Source organism: Salmo salar, chromosome ssa14 (assembly GCF_905237065.1).
Source record: "Salmo salar chromosome ssa14, Ssal_v3.1, whole genome shotgun sequence".
Lineage (NCBI taxonomy): Eukaryota > Metazoa > Chordata > Actinopteri > Salmoniformes > Salmonidae > Salmo > Salmo salar.
Window position 1 is genome coordinate 85052817 of NC_059455.1, and position 21414 is coordinate 85074230.

The 21414-nt window shown below is 39.9% G+C and overlaps 1 protein-coding gene across 9 annotated transcripts in view; it reads left to right on the forward strand.

Moving 5' to 3' along the window:
• LOC106570475 (protein argonaute-2) overlaps positions 1 to 20772 on the forward strand; it is a 30477-nt gene extending 9705 nt beyond the window's left edge. For 4 of the 9 annotated variants that reach the window (XM_014142855.2, XM_014142858.2, XM_014142860.2 and 1 more), the window contains exons 4-20: positions 1150 to 1270; positions 1544 to 1725; positions 2078 to 2214; positions 2563 to 2715; positions 2947 to 3034; positions 3277 to 3424; positions 3641 to 3760; positions 3987 to 4109; positions 5219 to 5355; positions 5595 to 5779; positions 6028 to 6187; positions 6692 to 6782; positions 7310 to 7516; positions 7839 to 7973; positions 8080 to 8181; positions 8508 to 8707; positions 8921 to 20772. In XM_014142855.2, coding sequence (XP_013998330.1) covers positions 1150 to 1270; positions 1544 to 1725; positions 2078 to 2214; positions 2563 to 2715; positions 2947 to 3034; positions 3277 to 3424; positions 3641 to 3760; positions 3987 to 4109; positions 5219 to 5355; positions 5595 to 5779; positions 6028 to 6187; positions 6692 to 6782; positions 7310 to 7516; positions 7839 to 7973; positions 8080 to 8181; positions 8508 to 8707; positions 8921 to 9029 — 2398 coding nt within the window. In that variant the 3' untranslated portion in view covers positions 9030 to 20772. The remainder of the gene's footprint in view (positions 1 to 1149; positions 1271 to 1543; positions 1726 to 2077; positions 2215 to 2562; positions 2716 to 2946; positions 3035 to 3276; positions 3425 to 3640; positions 3761 to 3986; positions 4110 to 5218; positions 5356 to 5594; positions 5780 to 6027; positions 6188 to 6691; positions 6783 to 7309; positions 7517 to 7838; positions 7974 to 8079; positions 8182 to 8507; positions 8708 to 8920) is intronic. The other 5 variants (XM_014142856.2, XM_014142857.2, XM_014142859.2 and 2 more) reach the window with 5 other exon arrangements.
• Positions 20773 to 21414: the final 642 nt, after the last annotated feature.

Here is a 21414-nt window from a genome sequence, read left to right on the forward strand (position 1 = left end):
ATGTTTTATACAACAGCTTTCTGTGTTCTCTTTTCAACTCCCTTGTAATCAAACGCCTACATTTTCTCCTTAGCTATCATACTCTTGCTTCCAACAGGCATTCTACTGATTTCAAAACTCGGTCCTCCAGAATGTGGAGAGCTATCGTTCAAAATCTGCGTTAGAAAGGATTACCTACACATATTAAGCAGCTCATTATAGACCGAAGCGTGCTACATGGCAGACCAATCCGAACTCATCTCGGCATGTCGAATCCATTATCTCAGCCAATCATGGAAAGCGGGAAGGTTCCTGTTTTCTACGTGGCTAAACCAACTAGGCTCGTAATTTAACAATTGTATTCGTATTTACAGATGGCATACAAGTTTGTTAATAAGGCACATGAAAGTTCACGTTTTCCAGAAGGCGTTTCTGCTCTAAAACGTATTTTGCTATAAAAAAAAATGTTAATGCTCAAATGCCTTTCCTGTGAAGTAGTGATGCGCAATATTCACCTAGTTTCCTGAAACGTGTCACATATCGTAAAAACTCATGAAAACCAAAAGGAACATTTTTAGTTTTAGTATAAGGTTTGCAGTGTGGTTAAGGGTTAGGTTTAACATCTGATTTATAAGAAGAGAAATTGTAGAAACAGTTGCGGTTTATGACTTTGTGGCTGTGGTAACCAGTGACGACCCTTGTCTGCGTACTGCTTGTGCCATTTACAATTGGTTAGCCTAGGCTATAAACCCCCAAAATATAGACAGGTTCCACACTGAAAATATGAAAAAAACATTAGTTTGATAAAGACAAAGATCAGATACATTAAGCATAGGTCTAATCACCAAACAGATGTCGTGGCCACAATTCATCCCCATGCAATGTTCATTGTGGAATTGTTAATCCCTTTAGAAAACTCCAAAGAACAGAATAAACTAAATCAAACGTCAATATCGAAAAGACCGATTTTTGGTTTGTAACCCTGAAATGTCTTTCAACTCTCCAAATTGAGCCCTGTTTCAAATGATCACTCTTTGAGAATAACTGTTCCAGATGCACATCACTTCTGGTATATTACATAGTTTTTATGCTATAAAATAGGTGTCTTGACTTTGATAAGGAATGTGTACTGTGTTGATAATGTCTCATATGCTCCATTTTTGTTCTTAGTGAAATTGTGGAGCACATGGTACAGCACTTTAAAACGCAGATCTTTGGGGATCGAAAGCCAGTGTATGACGGGAGGAAGAATCTCTACACAGCCATGCCCTTACCCATAGGGAGGGAAAAAGTAAGTCTCCCCATTTGACCTAAGGTGTTTGTGATGTAATTGTGATGTTATGGGACTATCGATGTGAATACATGCAATGTGATAGTATATTAATGACATCCATTATATTGGATGGAGAGTGGTTTTACCTTGTGTATAGGCTACATATTCCATGTAAGGTCTTGACTTGCCTGGTGATATGAGAAATGTATTTGATTAAGCTTTTTGATGCTTCGACTGGGTAGTCATGCCAATTTTAAACACACTAAAACACCTGTACACGCACACTCACAGGTGGAGCTGGAAGTGACCATCCCAGGCGAAGGGAAGGACAGGAGCTTCAAAGTGGCCATAAAGTGGGTGTCCTGCGTCAGTTTGCAAGCTCTTCAAGAAGCCCTGTCTGGACGACTGCCAAACATCCCCTTCGAGACCATCCAGGCCCTGGACGTGGTCATGAGACATTTGCCCTCTATGAGGTCAGTCTTTTCCCCTTGAAAACGACCAGTATATTTTTGCTAAGTAATATTGGTATTTAATGGTGGTATTTAGAGTTGCATACAAAGTTCTCAGACCAAATGTGCAAATAGGCTTAGCTTTACCATGTCTGCTATAATACATTGGTCCACATACTTAATGACCCTCAAGTCATTTCTTCAATCTTTCCCTCAAATTTGTTCATAAATCACTGTTTTCTGTATACCTATGTACACACCATTTACATCTAGTGTATTTGGCCCTGTTTATTAAAATTCCTCTGTCAGGCTCCTTGTAAAGCCAGATTCTGTTGACTGAGGTGAATCACATTGTCTCCCCACCCTCTTCCACCAGGTACACCCCCGTCGGACGTTCTTTCTTCACCCCTTCAGAGGGATGCTCTAACCCCCTGGGCGGGGGCAGGGAGGTCTGGTTTGGGTTCCACCAATCAGTCAGGCCTTCCCTGTGGAAGATGATGCTAAACATTGACGGTAGGTTTCACACAGGAAATGTCTGCGTCCCAAATGGCACCCTATTCCATAAATAGTAGGGAGTGTGTCAGATTAGAGTACATCTCTGTGTGGGGTGTGTGACTGGAAGGAGGATAGAATCTCATTCCATGGTATGTTTCAGGCAGTAAATACATTTAATTCTTCCTAAAGTGCTGATTGGGTGGGGCTTGTACTTTTGAGGTGATGCCATTGGTCCTAAAAAGGTAAACCCAACCAACTATCCTTAATCGAGTGCAACCAACATAATCGTAAGTTACAATATGTATTTTGAAGCTGGAGGATAGGTCTGTGAATCTCATCGCTGTGCTTGGTGTTTTGTTGTTCCAGTGTCTGCCACCGCGTTCTACAAGGCTCAGCCTGTGATTGAGTTCATGTGTGAGGTTTTGGATTTCAAAAGCATTGAAGAACAACAGAAACCCTTAACCGACTCCCAGAGAGTAAAGTTTACCAAGGAAATCAAAGGTAATCATTCATTACCAGGTAATCAATAGTTGCGTTGGGTTGATTGTTTTGTCTGTCTGAGTGAAAATGCTTTAATACTTATACCCAACAATTATGTATTATAATAATAAATATTGATATCTATTTGTGTATTGAAGTAAAATCTGATTTGAACTCTGTTGTTTCGAAGTTGAATGTGATAAAATGGGAAAATGTTATTGTTCACAGTATGTGTGAATCCGACCATTGTTTTGCCGTTGTGATTCTCAGGTCTGAAGGTTGAGATCACTCACTGTGGTCAGATGAAAAGGAAGTACAGAGTATGTAATGTTACCAGAAGACCAGCCAGCCACCAGACGTAAGAAAGGACACCATAAAAGATTCACAACTACTGCCTCAATTCCTTTAGTATCTTGTGATATAACCAGGCATGGTTTGCATAAGGATGTAAAACAAAAAAAACTGCTTAACATATCTTTCATATACAGATTTAAGAGCAGATGCCAATCAAGACAAACAGAAATCGCCACTTGGGATCTTGAATCCCTTTTGAAAATCCCTTTTTTTCCTCCTTTATTTCTCTCATCTGTTTGACCTCAGGTTTCCTCTGCAGCAGGAGAATGGCCAGACCATAGAATGCACAGTAGCACAGTACTTCAAAGACAAGTACAAACTCATACTGCGCTACCCCCACCTCCCCTGTCTACAGGTTGGACAGGAGCAGAAACACACCTACCTCCCCCTTGAGGTCAGTCTGCAGTCTACCCTCACAACCTCAGATGGTTTACTGCTGGGTTCAAATTGATACAAAGAATGAGGTCCTGGGCGGTATTATAGAAACTCCAGTTTGCCATTGAAACAGCGAAAATGCCTTGTACCTCTACGGTGTGGGAGACTAATCTCCGGGTCGATGATGCCTTCTTAATGTGTCCCTGAGGGTATTAATAAAGTTGTATGTGTCCAGGTATGCAACATAGTAGCTGGCCAGCGGTGCATCAAGAAGCTGACAGACAATCAGACGTCCACTATGATCCGTGCCACAGCCCGATCGGCACCTGACCGCCAGGAAGAGATCAGCAAACTGGTAAAGTTACTGTTACTGGAATTAACTCTAGCACTGAGTGTCTTGAAAGCTGCTTTTATGCACTTAAAGTATGTATTTGGTTGTAACTGAATGTACAATGCCTGAACTGCTGTTATTGAACCATTGGTGGCCTGACCATATGTAAATGTTTTCTTTCAGTCTTTCTGAAGTCCTAGTGTATAATAACCCCTCTGAATTATTACCGCTGAACCTTTACCCTTTTCAGATGAGAAGTGCCAACTTTAACAATGATCCTTACGTGCGTGAGTTTGGGGTGATGGTGAGGGATGAGATGACCGAGGTGAACGGCCGAGTCCTCCAGGCCCCATCTATCCTCTATGGAGGGCGGGTAGGTTTCTGCCATTTAAGCTGACTGATTTGATTAGATCATTCAAAACCACTTATTGCCTCTGATGTGTAAGAACAGTGCACTGATGAACCACAGTTCTGTAGGTATATTATGCAAGAATAAACTTGGTACTGAGCTTTTTGGTGTGTTAACGTTATATAATTTGTGTTTTGAATGTGAGACATATCCCAGTTGGGTGTAATTGTCCTCTTTTTTTTATTGCTTAATCCGTGTAGACTTTGTTTTTTAACCACAAGCTCGGTTTCCATCCAATTTGCAACAGATTTTCATGCAAATAATAAAAAATCTTAATAAACAATGTGCATTTTCCCACCAGAGATGTTTTGATCAAACTGACTTTTTGCATATCAAAGGCTATGCATGATGAAGTAGTGCACATAAAAAAATAACTTTTGCTATTAAATTCCCATGTACCGAATGAAAAATGCAAGTTAAATGGGTTTCCATCGCATTTTCAACTTTACTGATGGTTTTGTCACAAACTGTTGTGTTATACAGTGAATGTGCCCACTCTGGTCTTGGCACATGCGCTCTAGCCTACAGCTGGCAGATACAGTGCGGGTAGGCTACCTACATGAGATTATTATGGATAAGAGCGATATTTGTATCTGTCAAACAGCAGCCAAGCATCGATCATCATGTCACCAGAATAAGACCCTCAATATTTATTGGAAAGGAGCATCATCACCTTGCACTTACTTCACCCTGTGTAGTTCATCATAACTTGTTTAATTTGTGGCCTAATAATTAATAAACTGCATGCTTTCCTGAGTTGTAGTGGGAGGACCACAAAACATATCATCGTGTGACTCCAAGTTCGCTTCGATAGGATGGTTATTATATCAGTATTTGCACATAAAGGTGTTTCCACCGCCATTTCTTAGAGACAAAAAGATCCCACCATGTCGAACTAACAAAATGTCTGTCGGCATTTATAAAATTGTACCTGTATTTTATGTTTCCATTAATCTAGTCGTGACTTTTTTTTCATTTGTCAGGTAATTCATCCGCATGAAATGGTTGGCTGGAAAAGTGGTTACAGACAACTATTTGTTTCTGACCCTTACCTCTTCTCCCTTTTACTCAAGCAGAATAAAGCAATAGCAACTCCCATCCAGGGAGTGTGGGACATGAGGAACAAGCAGTTCCACACTGGCATAGAGATCAAGGTGTGGGCCATCGCCTGCTTCGCCCCACAGAGACAGTGTACTGAACTCCTGCTCAAGTAAGAACTGCATCTGCAAGGATGGGGATCTATTATCAAGTTATTGTTGCAGAAATCTTGATACTATTAAAAACCATTCATTTGTTCTACCAATTCCTTGATGGTATTAAAAACATTCATTACTTCTACATATTCGTTGCATGTTTGCCCTTTATGATTTCCATATTTTCTGAATCTGATTAACATATTTTAGGACTATTGTTTCCCCATCTAACCCCTGATAAACCTGTTTCTCTCAGGGCGTTTACAGACCAGCTTCGTAAGATTTCTCGTGACGCGGGGATGCCCATCCAGGGCCAACCCTGTTTCTGTAAGTACGCCCAGGGGGCGGACAGCGTGGAGCCCATGTTCAAACATCTCAAGTACACCTATCAAGGCTTGCAACTGGTGGTGGTCATCCTGCCTGGGAAAACGCCCGTCTATGGTGAGGAAAGTGGAAACTATGTTCCTAAGTGAATGGCTGTCTCCTGTTTTTATAGATCAACCTGTAAATCCTCTTGGTTGAGCTAGAACGCTGTGCTCTTAAAGGGCTTTTAGTATGTTTCCTGGATTATCTTTCCAACTGTATCAAATCTCATATGTAGACTTTCTAACACACTCACACACCGCTAGCTGTATATCTCTCCTGTTGTGCTGACATGGCCTGTCTCCCTCCCTCCCTGTGTGGTGTAGCTGAGGTGAAGCGTGTTGGTGACACGGTGCTGGGCATGGCCACCCAGTGTGTCCAGGTGAAGAACGTTCAGAAGACCACTCCCCAGACCCTCTCTAACCTCTGCCTGAAGATCAACGTCAAGCTGGGCGGGGTCAACAACATCCTCCTCCCACAGGGCAGGTCAGTGTAGAACCTCTCTCATTAACATGGGCATGAGTACTTGCTGGTTGTTGTCATCAATCAAATGGAGTGTTGTACATTTGTTCAAAATGTATAAACCGGTAAACATTTGTCCATGACATCTGAGACTGATGGCTTGTTTCAACATGCTCATACACCTATACATCCACATGCAGGGCTCAAAGCTTTTTTACAAGGAGCACGTGTGCGCCTAAGTTGAAAAATATAGGCGCACACAAAGGAATTTATGAGCACAGTGAAAAATATTTGAGGTAATGTTAGAATCCTTAAGTATTCTAGGCGCTCTGGTGCTCCTACATATAAATTAAAGGTTGGACTGCAAATTATTTTGGCGCCTATGCAAGTGATATGGTTGCACTGTAGAGCCATGACATGCCGTAAATGAGATTAATTTGTTTCAACTATCATGTTTCTGTCCATTCTTCTGTTCACACTTCTCTAAGGATGGTTCTGGTTAACCTTGTGGGTGTCTGTTCTTCCCAGGCCCCTGGTGTTCCAGCAGCCAGTCATCTTCCTGGGTGCTGACGTCACGCACCCTCCTGCTGGAGATGGGAAGAAACCCTCCATCGCGGCAGTAAGTCAGACAGACCAGACTCTCCATAGGGCCTTGTGTCAACTACCAGGGAATGTAGGGGTGCATCTCAATAGTGTACAGTAGTTTATTTTACTATACCCACAACCATGTTCTGCTAGGGAGGCGGGGTGCATCTCAATAGTCTACTGTGGTTTCCTATATGTCAAACATCACCATCTGAAATGGTGGAAGCAATGGCACTGATACTCTAAAGTCTAGGGGTAAATTTCAATAGTTTACTGTGGTTTATTTGACTATGTCCAACATCTAAAATGGAGAGGACTAAGGAAAACTATAGTCTACCTACCACTCCACCAAGCTCACTGATGGGCTTCCATCTGACTAGCAAAAAAATCTTCTAAGTGTGCCCTGTGCTTCCTCAGAGATGTGATTCTTCATGATTAATCAGAAATTCCTGCTTATCTAGCTATCCTCCATTCACATATAGTTGAGATTGACCTATTCCCCTAGCCAAAATCCCTGATGTGTAATATTGTCCAGCTCACATCCCTGTTCTTCTTTTCTAGGTGGTGGGGAGCATGGATGCCCACCCCAGCCGCTACTGTGCCACGGTGCGGGTGCAGCAGCATCGCCAGGACATCATCCAGGACCTGGCCACAATGGTCAGAGAGCTGCTCATCCAGTTCTACAAGTCCACCCGCTTCAAGCCCACCCGGATCATCTACTACCGCGACGGCATATCTGAGGGCCAGTTCAACCAGGTTAGACTTGAGGTAGACTTGAGGAAATAGGATTTCAATTCAATTGCATGATCTGTAATTGTACTGTACAAACCGTGGGGCATGAGTAAAAAAAAAAAAAATGTTGGTCTTTGTTTTTCTATTGGTTTCTGTTTATTGGTTACTGTTCCAATTTAATTCTGACTGCCCGGTCTTTGTCTTTTACTGAGATCAAATCAGATATTTTGGTTGTTTGGGAGTTAATTTGTAATTGTTCCTTTTTGGTTTGCCCTGCTGTGTTTCTATTGGTTACCGTTCTGACTCCTTGTTTTGAACTGGTATAAATGGACATGCTGTCGTTTTGGGGTTTATCCAGGTGCTCCAACATGAGTTACTGGCGATTCGTGAGGCCTGCATCAAACTGGAGAAAGACTACCAGCCCGGTATCACCTTCGTGGTGGTGCAGAAGAGACACCACACTCGACTGTTCTGCATGGACAGAAACGAGAGGGTTCGTAATCTCTCCAATTCATACTGACCACTATTACTGGAAAATAAATGCGCATGTTAATTGCCTCCATTGGGATATTATATGATTCCTAATGTGTTTTGTTCAGGTTGGTAAGAGTGGCAACATCCCTGCCGGCACCACAGTGGACACCAAAATCACTCACCCATCGGAGTTTGACTTCTATCTGTGTAGCCATGCTGGCATTCAGGTAGGAACCAGCCAGCGTCCAGGGGTGCATCCCAAATGGCACCCTGTTCCCTATATAGGGTACTACTTTGTGTGCACTATATGGGGAATAGGGTACGATGTCTGACACAACCCAGGACACTATAGAGCTAGGTCGTGGAGAATGGACCCACCACCAGCTTTACTAATATTATGTGCTTTTGAGAGAATCTAATTGTAGTTTCTCTGCTCTAAACGTTTTTATAGTTGGGACTTTTCAAATTTCTAGATGTTGGTTATAGTAGAGACAAAAAGTAAATGACTAATCCATTTTCAATAAACATTTCTATAATTTGTAATTCCCCTCAGGGGACCAGCCGGCCATCCCACTACCACGTTCTGTGGGACGACAACCATTTCACCTCAGACGAGCTGCAGGTGCTCACCTACCAGCTGTGCCACACCTACGTGCGCTGCACCCGCTCCGTTTCCATCCCAGCACCGGCCTACTACGCCCACCTGGTGGCATTCCGTGCCCGCTACCACCTGGTGGACAAGGAGCACGACAGGTAAGAGACATCACCATGTCTGCTGTAGACCATGGCCCTGTTCTGATACCTATTAAAGTAACTGTTATTTCCATCATATCACTGCACCATTCAAGTTGTGGTAGATGAGTGATTACCAGAAGGTGATGAAGGTCTTTTATTTATTTTTGTATTTATTTTTTAAAGAATTCAGACTGAAGAATTCACTAACTCTTTCCCCTGTGATCATTCCAGTGCGGAGGGCAGTCACACGTCGGGACAGAGCAACGGGCGTGACCAGCAGGCCTTGGCCAAGGCAGTTCAGATTCACCAGGACACACTGCGCACAATGTACTTCGCCTGAAGCGCCAAGCCTGGGCACCGGGGTCGGCAGGGGTGAGACAGACCCCACAGGGAAGAAGCCTTCACTCCTCCCACCTAACCGCCTTACTGTGTCAGGTGTGGGCATCAGTGGGTTCGTGCTGTCTATCGTCTCTCCTCACCAGTAAGGGGGAATGATAAGTGTCATCCCAAACAAATTGGAATGGTTTCTTTTCCAAAATGTCCACAAGTGTTTTCAAACCCACACATGCAAAACCACTTTCTTCCCCTCTCCCTGGCCTAACCCTGGTCATTACTTGGCAGTAATATGTCCAATTATTCCTCAGAAATCAGTTGTGGTGGGGTGAACTCATTTATTTGACATGTTGTACATTTTGTTTGTATTTGTAAATTAGTAGTTTACAGAGTTTGAGCAAAGGAAAAACTTTTATTAGGAAATACTTCTATCAAAAACTAGAGGGCAGTATCCTCACACTTTGATTGTTTAGAATCTAGACACAAGGTCACACTAAACCGTTTTCTCCATAGTTTTTTTTTATAGGGTGAAAGGGAGGTGGGCATATCGAAGATAAGGGCCTGATGGAAGGTTTATAATCATTCTTTCTCTTCACAACTTTATTATTTATCAGCCAATCAAAGCAAAGTGCACTGACCAGATGGATACTTTGACCAGGACACAAGTACTTAACATGTTGTCTTTTCATTTGTATGTACAGCTATGAATTGAACAGGCCTGTGTACAGTACCAGCCGCAGAGTATTTGTCCGTCAACACTGGTAACCAACACACGTTTTTATGCTGCATCTGATGACAGCAAGCATTAGATTTTCATTTGACGTTGAACCTGTTCACACTTATTTTTAATCAAGACCTATACAGATTAATAATATGAAATCTAAACTGTCGGCAATTGTTGCTCTCTTGCCTTTTTTACTTGGACTGAGTCGTTTTGTCAATCTATGGTCAGTGTTGCAAGAGAAACTTACAAATAGAATGGGACTGGTTCCCAACAGACACCTTTTTATGTTCTCTGAGCCTTGTTACATGTTAAGACATCTACATTAGGGGGGAGGTCAAGTCTCTTCAAATTACATTTTTGTATCCCCTTATTTTCATGTTGTCTTTATAAAAAAATGTATTAAAAAAAAAACGAATGTGTGTAGATGACTCACACATTCGATTTAGGCAATTGGATATGTTAACCCTATCTGTAGTTTTGATCTTTTTAAAATGGTTTCAATCATGGTTTCCTCCCTGCTGGGGGGTAAGTCGTGTTGCTGGCTTCTTGTAGTACAGGCGTTGGTGTATGAATCGGTACAGTAGAGTGAGCCTATGCTCCAAGTGTCACACAGCTTAGGGACTGAAGAATGGGGTGGGGTTCTATTGGGCGGAAAAGGATTCCGGAGACGGATATGTTCTCTTCGTTACTGCTCAGCAAAAAAGGGGGGCAATTATTCGTAGTCAAGCAAAGTTTTTGTTTTTTAATTGTGGTTCTTTGTAGCATAGCCTTGAGGGACATAAGGTATATTTTGAATAAGCTTTTAGAAGAGGTTGTTAAAATTATAATAGAAGCATTTTTTTAATGGCCCATATGTAGTTGAATTAAATTAAGTCAAATTGGCTTTATTTGTATACGTAGAACTTTCATGCAAAAAAAATGTAATGCCTTCCAAAACTGAAATTATACTAATCTTTAGTATATTTATTTTTATTCCCTTTTCTGTTCTCCTGAATAATTCGATTTTAGCAGGGAATTCTTTATGTAGCCTAGATGGGCTGGCTTTTATCCCTCTCTTTTCTAACTATGCATTGTTTTTAACCAAGAGATTTTTAGCAGTGATGTTTCTCAAATATGAATTTAGGGAATTTGTAGAGTAGTAGTAACTTTTTTTTCAAATTTATTTATTTTTTGCTTGGTGCATTTAATAGCGTTTGTAGTGCTTCTTCCCTATACCTTTGTAATGGTATGGGGGATTGTATTTCATTTGTATTGTATGTTTGCTAGCACAAATTCGGTATATACTTTGTTTTACAATCTCTCTTCTTAGCCAAACAAGATTACACATTTTGTACATTGACGCACAAAAGGACAGCTTAATTACAGGTGCTAGACGTTTTTTCTCCTTCACTGTAATGTCACCTTAAATCCACGATGGACTTCACTTGCCGTACGTATGGTAATAGATTAAGCATTTTTTAACAACTTTTTTTTCTTTCTCCCTTAACGATATACTTTACTTTCATTTCTAATTCCCTGTAAAGTAAACCCGAAATCTGACTGACTGGGCATTCTTAGAAATCAAGTACTTGATATTTACTGTTATGTCAATATTATTATTTGGTGCTGGTCTTGTGACTTGTAAATTTGGATGCACTTTTCATAGAAGTGAACTTGGTATGAATTCCATTGATTGGTCGATCCAAGCAGGAAAGTCGAACGTACATTATGAGTCTGGTGCAGTTGTGTTGAAATGGCTGTGTGTTCTACCTCTTGTTACCTGTTCAAGTGTTATGGTAACGTCACACTGCTGGTCATTTCTTCATAATTACACAGGATATTATATCTGGTAGGCATCATTTGAATCTTACATTGTCACGAAATGGAATGATTTTGAACGTTTGTCATGTGACAGTCGGTGAACCTGTGTTCTGTAATCAGTTCTTGTGCACGATCCTAAAGCTTTTTTTCCCTAAGTGGTTAGAGAGCTACATGATCTTTAGTGTTGAGCTGAAATTATGTTGGTCCAACCAAGCTTTTGACTTGTCCTTTTTTTTCCTACGCGCCCATGGAACAGCATTCATTTAGCACCTTTTTATTTGTGGTAAAATGTTTTAAACCAACCAATGCAAAACATACAAAAATATATCACAATAACTTCATTGCATATCCTTGGAGATGGATGGTATGTTACCAAACTGACTGCTGTGAAACATGTTGGTAAAGCCAAGGCTAATAACAATTATAGCTGCTCACCCACAATTTGACGATTACTATTGTAGCCTATGTCATCTGTCTTAAACTATTAGCTTGATACTGAATATGCAACACGTACTGCTGTACTCCCATAGATACACATGGGGTACATGGAAAGGCATCTCCCATGTTGCTTTAATTGGGTTCATTGAATGTAGCTATTCAATGAAATATTGACATTTTTGTTTTGGAACTCATCGTCTAAGCTCTGCCTCACATTTATTCAGGTTATTGTTTGCTACAGTCAATCGTACAGAGGGCAGAAACATGTTGTAGTCAAGTGGACTTGATGTTATTGCTAAAACTTGAGTTGATGTTTTTTGCTATGGAAACTATGATACAAGATGTGTGCTTGTCCATTGAAATGTGAATATTTCCCTTTCAATGTGGATAATGCTCAATGTTTCATACTACCATTTTTCATCAGTTTTCCCAACCTGAAGTCTGCCCCACCCTTTGTTCATCCTAAACTTGTTTCTTGGGAGATGTGGTCTTGTTTTTACTGCTTATATGTGTTTTAAGTTACCTATTTATACACAGCACCTTAGATTATATCGGACCTGTACAGCATTGCTTTTCCTGAAAATATCCAAAACATTTAATAATGTTCTTTTTTGCACTACAATAAAAAATACTTTTGGAGCTGTTGTCTAGTTGAGTCACTAGTGTTGTCTCAGACGGAATGAGAGATCAGATCAGCTGGTTTGATTCATCATGATGCTTACATTTGTTTAATATTAGGCTAGTTTGTCTGGTGAGACCATTAACTCATTGCATTGACAACTGGTCCCAGATAAACACATGTGCACTTCGAAGTCAGACATTCAGATGGTTACACCTAGGCCTATTTGTTGAGAGGGATTCTCCCAGCCAACCAGCATACAGTGGGTGATTCACTGAAAATAATGCCTTTTAACGTATTTGTCAGATAAATAACTGCCACTGGGTTGTGATTGAAACTCCTCCCAGAAGAGGATGCTATTCATGCATTTATTTGTTTTGCGCTTTTGTTTCTATGGCCATGAAAAAGCTTGAAGGTTGTGAGTGAGACAACAGCATATGCAAAGTAACAAAGATGAAACTGACATCTTCCCATGTATTAGGATACTGGGTGGACGTCTGATAGTTGTGAACATTCTGATTTGTATATTGTACTGGTTGTGTAAATGTGTAGCTATAGTCTGATGCCAAAGTTTGTGTGTGGAAAGTGTTCTGCAAGTTGGTTGTTAGATATGTATTACTTGCGTTTATGGTCGCCAGAAATACGACTTCCATAGAGAAATCACATGCATCAACGAATGCGGCAGAACTAGTGTGATATCAGTATGTAGGAGTTATCTGCAAACGTTAATCTTTTTTTGTCAACATACATGTAACTGCCAAAATAATGGTAACATTTCAGGGTTTTTTTCTGGGTCAAAATGAGGCTTGGGTGGTTGCGTGGCAACCGGAAATGTTAGAGGCCCTCCTGTTGGCCGCAGTGACAAAATGTTGCTGTTTTAGGCACATTTTCTGCATTTCTACACATTTTGCCATGGCTTATGCTATCCGAGTGACTCAAACATAACAAAATCAATGGGGGCCTCATGCCATGACAAATACTCCTGAAAGCATCATTTTGGGGATCTTAGATTCTCCTTGACTGTAGCTTTTTATTTTGGTGATTGAGAACCAACAAAGAAATTATATATATATATATAAAAAAAAAGTGTGTATGAGATACCTAGTCAGTTGTACAACTGAAATTTATCTTCTGCATTTATCCCAACCCCTAGGTCTGTTTTCTGCATACTTTATCTGGTTTTAGTCAGTTTGTTTACACTGAACTTTTTCTTTTTACTGTTTGGACATAGGCAGCCTGAAAAAAAAAAACTTCTATGCAGAAGAGAACTCTCCACTTGAGTAAATGAGGGATACAAGGTATAGTGAAAGCAGCTGCTTCCACATGGGTGTGGTTCCTGAGTAAAATCAGCAATTAACATCCCATCATGCTTAGGGTCATATATAAAGATTCTGGGAAGGCCATTATTTTGCCTACCAAGGCTATGCCTCCATATGATGACATTGCCTCGATCCACAGGGCATGAATGGTTTGATGAAAATGATGTAAACCATATGCCATGGCTGTCTGTCACCAGATCTCAACCCAATTGAACACTTATGGGAGATTCTGAGACGGTCCCTGAGACAGCGTTTTCCAACACCAAATGGTGGAATTTCTCATTTGAAGAATGGCGTCACATCCTTCCGATAGAGGTCCAGACACTTGTAGAATCTATGCCAAGGTGCATTGAAGCTGTGCTGGCCCAACGCCCTATTAAGACGCTACGTTGGTGTTTTCTTTATTTTGGCCGTTCCCTGTAGTTATATAGCTATTTACAGTCTTTTTGAGCCAAATCAGGAATGTACACAAGTGAGATATGATTGCCATAGGGAACTCAATAGTTCATGGGTATGTTTATGTGTGGTGTTGTACCAAGAAGTACACTAGTGGCTAGATTGAGATGGAGTGAACATAACAATGGCAAGCCCAAGTAAATAATGATGCAAAATAACATTTTAAATTGTGCACCTACCATCTCCGGTTCTTAATTATTACCTGAAATCCCAAGATGCATATTGACCTCCGCCTAGCGCTTTTCTGGGGAAAAGACCACATTTACATGCACACAGTATTCATATCCTGCTTAAGGTCTTATTCGGGATAAGCTGTTTACATGCACCTTTTGATATCCCGCTCACGAGTATCGGAATATTCCTTATTTTAAGTTCATAGAGGTTAAATGGAATAGTAAGTGGAATATGGACACTGACTGTAGGCCTATAACCTCTCGCATGTAGAGTAATATAGTAACTCCAGCAGAATGATGCATTTATTGCAGTAAAATTATAGAACAAATGTTAATTTTGTCTCGGGAACAGGAGTGAAGAAATTTGATTTCTTTCAGCATCTCTTGACAAAAATGTGACTGCACGTGTAATGTGTTATCTTTGACACTGTACTGCAAGCAGACAGTATTTGCACCACATATGTACCCAAGACTAACAAGTCTTATCAGAAACGTGTTTAAATGTTTTCTCAGCTTTTCATTTCCTTAAAACCGGTCAATCTTATGACATTGGTCCTGTGCAAAATGTACAAATCTTTCCACCTTTTTGAAGTGATTGCGTTTTTTCTCCCAGGTCCCTGAACTAAATGGACAACTTTACCGGTGTTAACTAGATTACTAATGCATTAATTCTATCAATGTAAGACATTTCGGGTTATTGTAAACGGGATATGTTTGTCAACTCAAACTGAATACTTGAGTATCCCGAATAATAACGGAATATTGGTGTGCATGTAAACGTGGTCACTGACTAACAAGTATGTTGATGCGTTTTCTAGAATTAAGACATATCACGTCAATAGATCATTGGAACTGACCAGTACATTCTGACCATACATTCTAGTCCCAGGCCCTTGCAGAAAGAGGCGCTCTCATTTATAAGGCTGGGACAACGAGTCCTATTGGACTGTCTTTGATTATAATACAATGTTGAGATCAATATTTTTGATAAAAATCAATGTTGAGCATTTGCCACCTGATTTGTACTGTCAGTATGAGTATTTGAGGAACACAGATATTGATAACTAAAGGTTGTGAATAATAATTGATATTTTGGTATTTTGTCTCAGCCTAATACATAAAGATAAACGTTGGATCTCTTCTCATTTTATCATGCTTATTTGAGTTGTGTGTGTGTGTGTCGATGACATTTTCAAAGGTATTTGAGATGGTTTAGTTTCTTCATTGCTTAGCTTTACCCCATATTCGTTTTTGCTTGAGATTGTATAGCTTTGTTTTGGGCTGAGTGTAGTACTATGGATCCATTACTTTTCTGTCTTATCCAAATACAGTAATGGCTCCTGCATCAGAGGTGATGCAGACGATGTAAATGACAACAGATGCATGTATCTGTTTGCGCTATTGTATACTATGGGCAAACGAAACCTTTACAAAATATAAAATCAGACTTGTATATACAGAAAGGCCTATCCCCTTTGCCTTTTCCTGTCTTCTCTTGAAGGTCTACAGTTGAAATACCATCCCGGTTTAGTAGAGTAGAACTTATTTTCTTAACTGAAAGGTTACAATTTATGTACTTAAAGCCAGTGTGTGTCATTAAGAAATGTATCCACCTGTAATATGGTTGTATAAAATAATTGTTATGCATGCTCATTAACTTCAATCCACAAACCTTAAACCGATTGGCTCCTGAAAGTGGGATGTAGTCAAGTCAGTCTTTGTTTTCCTAAGTTACTTATCCTTAGCATAGGCTAACGCCACATATTGTCAAATCATTCATTCCACTTCAGTCATCATTTATTACTCAGATTCAATATCATACTGTACATCTTATCGCTGGTCATCAGAATGCAAAAGTTTTCTTTCTCATTTAATAATATCTTTGAACTTAGTTCACTTTCGGATATATCATGGGAACATTTAGAGTTCTATAAAACGCTAACGTTTTGGCTACATAAAGTATCACACAGGTGCAGTCGTCGTGTTTTTTTTCTTCTTTGTTTCTCGTGAGGTGCTGTAATATTAGTGATTTTGGCTTCTGCTTGTCTTAGTTTTGTAATTCCACTACAGTACACACTAGATTAGGGGTATTCAACTCTCCTACAAGGTCTGGAGCCTGTTGGTTTTCTGTTCTACCTGATAATTAATTGCACACACCTGGTGTCCCAAGTCTAAATCAGTCCCTGATTAGAGGGAATCAAGGTCCAGAGTGAATTTGAGGCAGCACTAGAGACTAATGCTGCCTCAACCAACATTTATTTATTTTTTCTTGGAATTTGTCAAAGTTCTTATGACACAGATGACCTCTGACATGATGCTTCATGAGCAGCTGTTAGTGGTCTACAGAATGTTCTCTTGAAGTCATAGATGCAAAAGTTGACGAGTTGGCTTTTCATTTTTGCTGGAAATATAGTTTTGTTTTTAGGATTAGATAGATGTATTTTCTTTCCACAACCTCTGTGCGACGGCTTCAGCATGCCCAGCTAGAAAAGTCTCAGTCCTCTCTCCCCATTGAGTAGGTGGCACTGTTGTTTTTATTGAGTATTCTTTGGTTGAGCTGTTTCCAAGCCCCAGCCCACGATTGTCATACTACCCTTGACCCCCTATAACCCACAGCGATGCTGTCTTGAGAGATCCTATATAAAAAGAGAATGGAGAACCTTCATAGAGCTTCACCAAACGAATGCCATATAGCGGAATTTCGTGCATATAACATGCAAGACTGACATGGGTATTTTTGTATCCTTCTAAAAGCTTAGAGGGCTTCAGAGTGACTTGGCTTTTTATATACCAGCTAAAGCCCTGTTTCCATTGGCACTTTGAAGTCAGCCTGGGGTGGGCTGACATTGGTGGGCTAGCTCGAATTGAGTTTCCTGTGCCTCCAGAAATGATAAATTATGTAATGTTGCTAGGTAGCCAATGTATAGCTGGCTTTGCTAATATTGCTAGCTAGCTATCACGATGTTGAAGAGTTCAATTCACCCTCACCATGCTGTAACTAACATTACCCTATACCGTTGCCAGTGCCAGCCAGACTCAGCTAACTTTAGCAAGCTAAATACATGACTAACTATCTAAACAGTTAACGTCATCGCTAGCATAACAGGCTAGCTAGCGTAATCCCTACCTTGCTTGCCATGGCATTGGCTATTAGCTAGCTAGCTAACCAAGCAAACCAGATGACAGGATTGATATGATGCAGCTAGCTTTCGATACGACCTGGCCAGCAAAAATCCCTGCTAGCTTGTTTCAACTCTTGAGTTGCAAGCTAAAGTTAGGTAGCCAGCATTCGAGGGCTGACTGTTCTCAAAAGTATTTTGTAGTGCAAAAATAAAGGATACAGCAATGGTGGTAATTTGTGTAATGTCTGACTACTGCAGTACTGCTTGTCCATGTGCTAGCTAACAGCAACAAGCCCATACAAGCTAGCTAAACGTGGTGTCAGCGTTCTAGTCGAGCTGGCACCAGTTGTGAAACTGCGCTGGCCCAGGTTTTCCTCGACCCCCGCTTGAATTTGAGAATTCCATTTGAGCTCGAATGTGGCCCTAATTTGAAGTGCCAGTGGAAACAGGGCTTTAGTAAACTACCTCAGAACGGTCTCGGGTGCTAGCGTTGTATATCCCTAATTTATGACGAAAACAAAGAGAATTTATACTGACCAAACAACACAAGTCAATACTGTGTATTATATAGACGTTATTATTTTACATTAAAAAACGAAACATTTACGGATGAACTTTGTTTTAGTATGTGAAGTTCAAGGGACCAAATTTTGTAATTGGAGTAAGTCTCAATGTTCTTACATGCATGTGAGTCCTCCCTTTTTTTAAATGTAGTGATAACACAAACAACCAATGAACACTAACAAAATGAGTTCGGATTCGTTCATGTGGCAATATAAGCTGTAGTCATGACTGAATGATATATTGGCGTGCCAATGGAATGGCTTTTTAGATCGACGATTAATCGACATTCCTGCAATAGGTTTTTGGTAGTATTAAATTGAAATAGTGGGCTGCAGATGGCGAGAAAGAGGCTTGTCAATGGGATGTTGTATGCAGAGCAATAACTACTGAAGTCCAAACGAGGGTTGTGATTTGCTTGACTAGGTTTATTAGGGGGCCTAGTCAAGGTGTATGGCACGTCTCACCTAGTGAGCTACATGAACCTTGGCTTGTGGTCTAGAGTGTGGCATCTTTCATTCAGCGTTTAAGAGATTGCAAGTGGATGTCTGATAAATGGAATATACTTAACAAACCTACACTACCAAACATAAATGGTCCACAGTTAAAGATGTCTGACATGATCTGCATCTCTAAGTGATTTTATCCACTATCGCAATAACCCAGAAAAATAAACTATTAAGCTACAAATTATCAACATTTGGTAATGTTTTTGATGAAGATAATGTATTTTTGCTTGCTACATTTTACAAAGGGAATCAAAATTTGAACTATACTTTGATCAATGTATTGTACATTGTGACATTATATATATATATACACACACACTGATGTAGCCTGCTGGGATATTTCAGTCACTCAAGAAAATCTGAGCTCAACGGAAAGGTACAAATAAAGGCTGTATGGAAATGTAATTCAAATTCTTCTGTCATTATGGTCATCTGAGCAAAAACCATCCTGTTTTTGTTATCGTTTTGTGTGCCTTTTTTAGAGCTCTTTTCCACCTCATATGGGTTGCTTACACATTTTGATTCAGAGCCACAAAATACTTTCTACATGAATTATCATGCAACCTTGAGTGAACATGCTGCATAGAACGATCAGTATTTGTGTTTTGCACTTTCAAGGCAGCTTAAGGCTGGGCAGACAGAAAATAAATAAAGGTATTTTATGCCATCAATAGGAATTATAAGGAATAATATGACTTGGAAGATCTTTAAAAAAAAAAAATACAAATAAAGGAAAGATATATATTCATGAAGTACCTCATAAGCCTGATAAATGCTGCATTGACTTCTCATTTAATCTTTTTCTATTGTCCAATAAAATGTCAATATCCCCCCTCTGGGAGGTTTGATTGTCACACAAGGCTGTGCATATGCCATGCAAAACCTGCTTTCTGACTCAATAGGTCTTGTAGGATGTTCTGCATGTTCACTGTCAGAAGTGAAAGGGTATTTTCTGAACCTGACGCCAAAAGAAAATGTTGTGATTTGTGTGTCTTGAATGCAATTGTTAACAAAACATTTGATCATCTGAATAGTTGCATCCACACATAGTTACCACGTTTTGCTTTTGTTAGGATGCTGTGAGTGTCCATAGAACCTAAAACAATGGGTTCAGTCAATGAAGAATTCATGTCATTTTTCCATCAACAAAACTATGGGAACGCAATGCTGTTCAATATGACTGTTGACTCAGGTATTGCCATAAAAGGGCTGTATCTGCAACTGTTTTTCCTCCCTATCCTACTCTCCCACACCTTTGTCTTAAGATAGCCTTAGAACTTCAAATGGGGTACATTCTTCTAGTATATTTGGCCTTAAGTACGAAATTATGCACTAGAATCCACAACTTGCGAAAAAGCTTGATTCCCATAGACACCTTGAAACCATGCCATGCCCCATTGTCATATATCTACCTCCTATGAATGTAAGTGTCCTAAAGATGCAGTCACTCGATGAATGTATTTGTTCTGTTATTATTACATAGACATTCATCCTCAAATTCTTATCGATTTACTTTTTTTTTGAAAGCCCAAAATGTCCTGTCTTTACTTATTTTCACAGTAAACACAATTTTCAGGGTGCCGTTTTTTAACCCGTCATTGGGGATCTTTTTTGTTTCTTTAAATGTTGATGTAAGCCACGGAGGAGCAAAGTGACCAAAGTTTCTCTTCGCAAAGTCAGCCCTGCACAGTCCTGTGAACTCAAACCTTCTTGCCTGTCATTTAGATTTTCAGTCTCTCTCTTTGTTTTCTTTTACCACATGCCAAAACTGAATTTGCTGTCATTCCAATCATGGAGATGTCTTTTTGTTGCTGGTTTATTTGTTCGGATCCACTGCTAAGCTCCTCGTTCTTGTTGTCGTAAAGTGTAAGTGAGCTTTGATTTCCATTTTACTTTGTTAACCATTATGATTACAAACACAAGCTATGCTGTAAACCCTGTTAGGAAATAATGTGAATACGTATTACTTGATGTAGTTCACTTTGGCTTGACTGTAAATTGCATTAATTAATAAAAAGGTTTGAAGAAACTTTACGTCTTTTTCTTTTACTATGCATATAACAATTTGCTTAAAATGTGAATGGTTTAATCTAGTCTCTATGTATGTTTTGAATAACTAGTTATGGTTCTTTATAGGTGGACATCATCATCGATTCTGCAAGTTATTCATTCAGTAATACCACATCAAATGTCACCATCTTTTTGTTTTTGTCAAGTCTTTCTCCCATTCTTATTTACTTACGTCAGTGGTAGACTTCTCCAAAGACATCCCTTGTTTTAAATTTTACTGACAAAATCTCACTAAACCGATGGTGTGACTGTGGAGGTTCATAAACACCCCAAAAATATATATACATATATTTAGTGCATTTGAAAAGTATTCAGACCCCTTGACTTTTATAACATTTTCTTATGTTACAGCCTTACTCTAAAATTTATTAAATAGTTTTTTCCCTAACCCAAAAATTGGTGTTGACAAATTTTCTAAAATTCATTCACCGAAATATGTTTACATAAGTATTCAGACCCTTGACTCCGTACTTTGTTGAAGCACCTTTGGCAGTGGTTACAGCCTCAAGTCTTCTTGGGAATGGCGCTACAAGCTTGGCACACCTGTATGTGGGGAGTTTCTCCCATTCTCTGCAGATCCTCTCAAGCTCTGTCAGGTTGG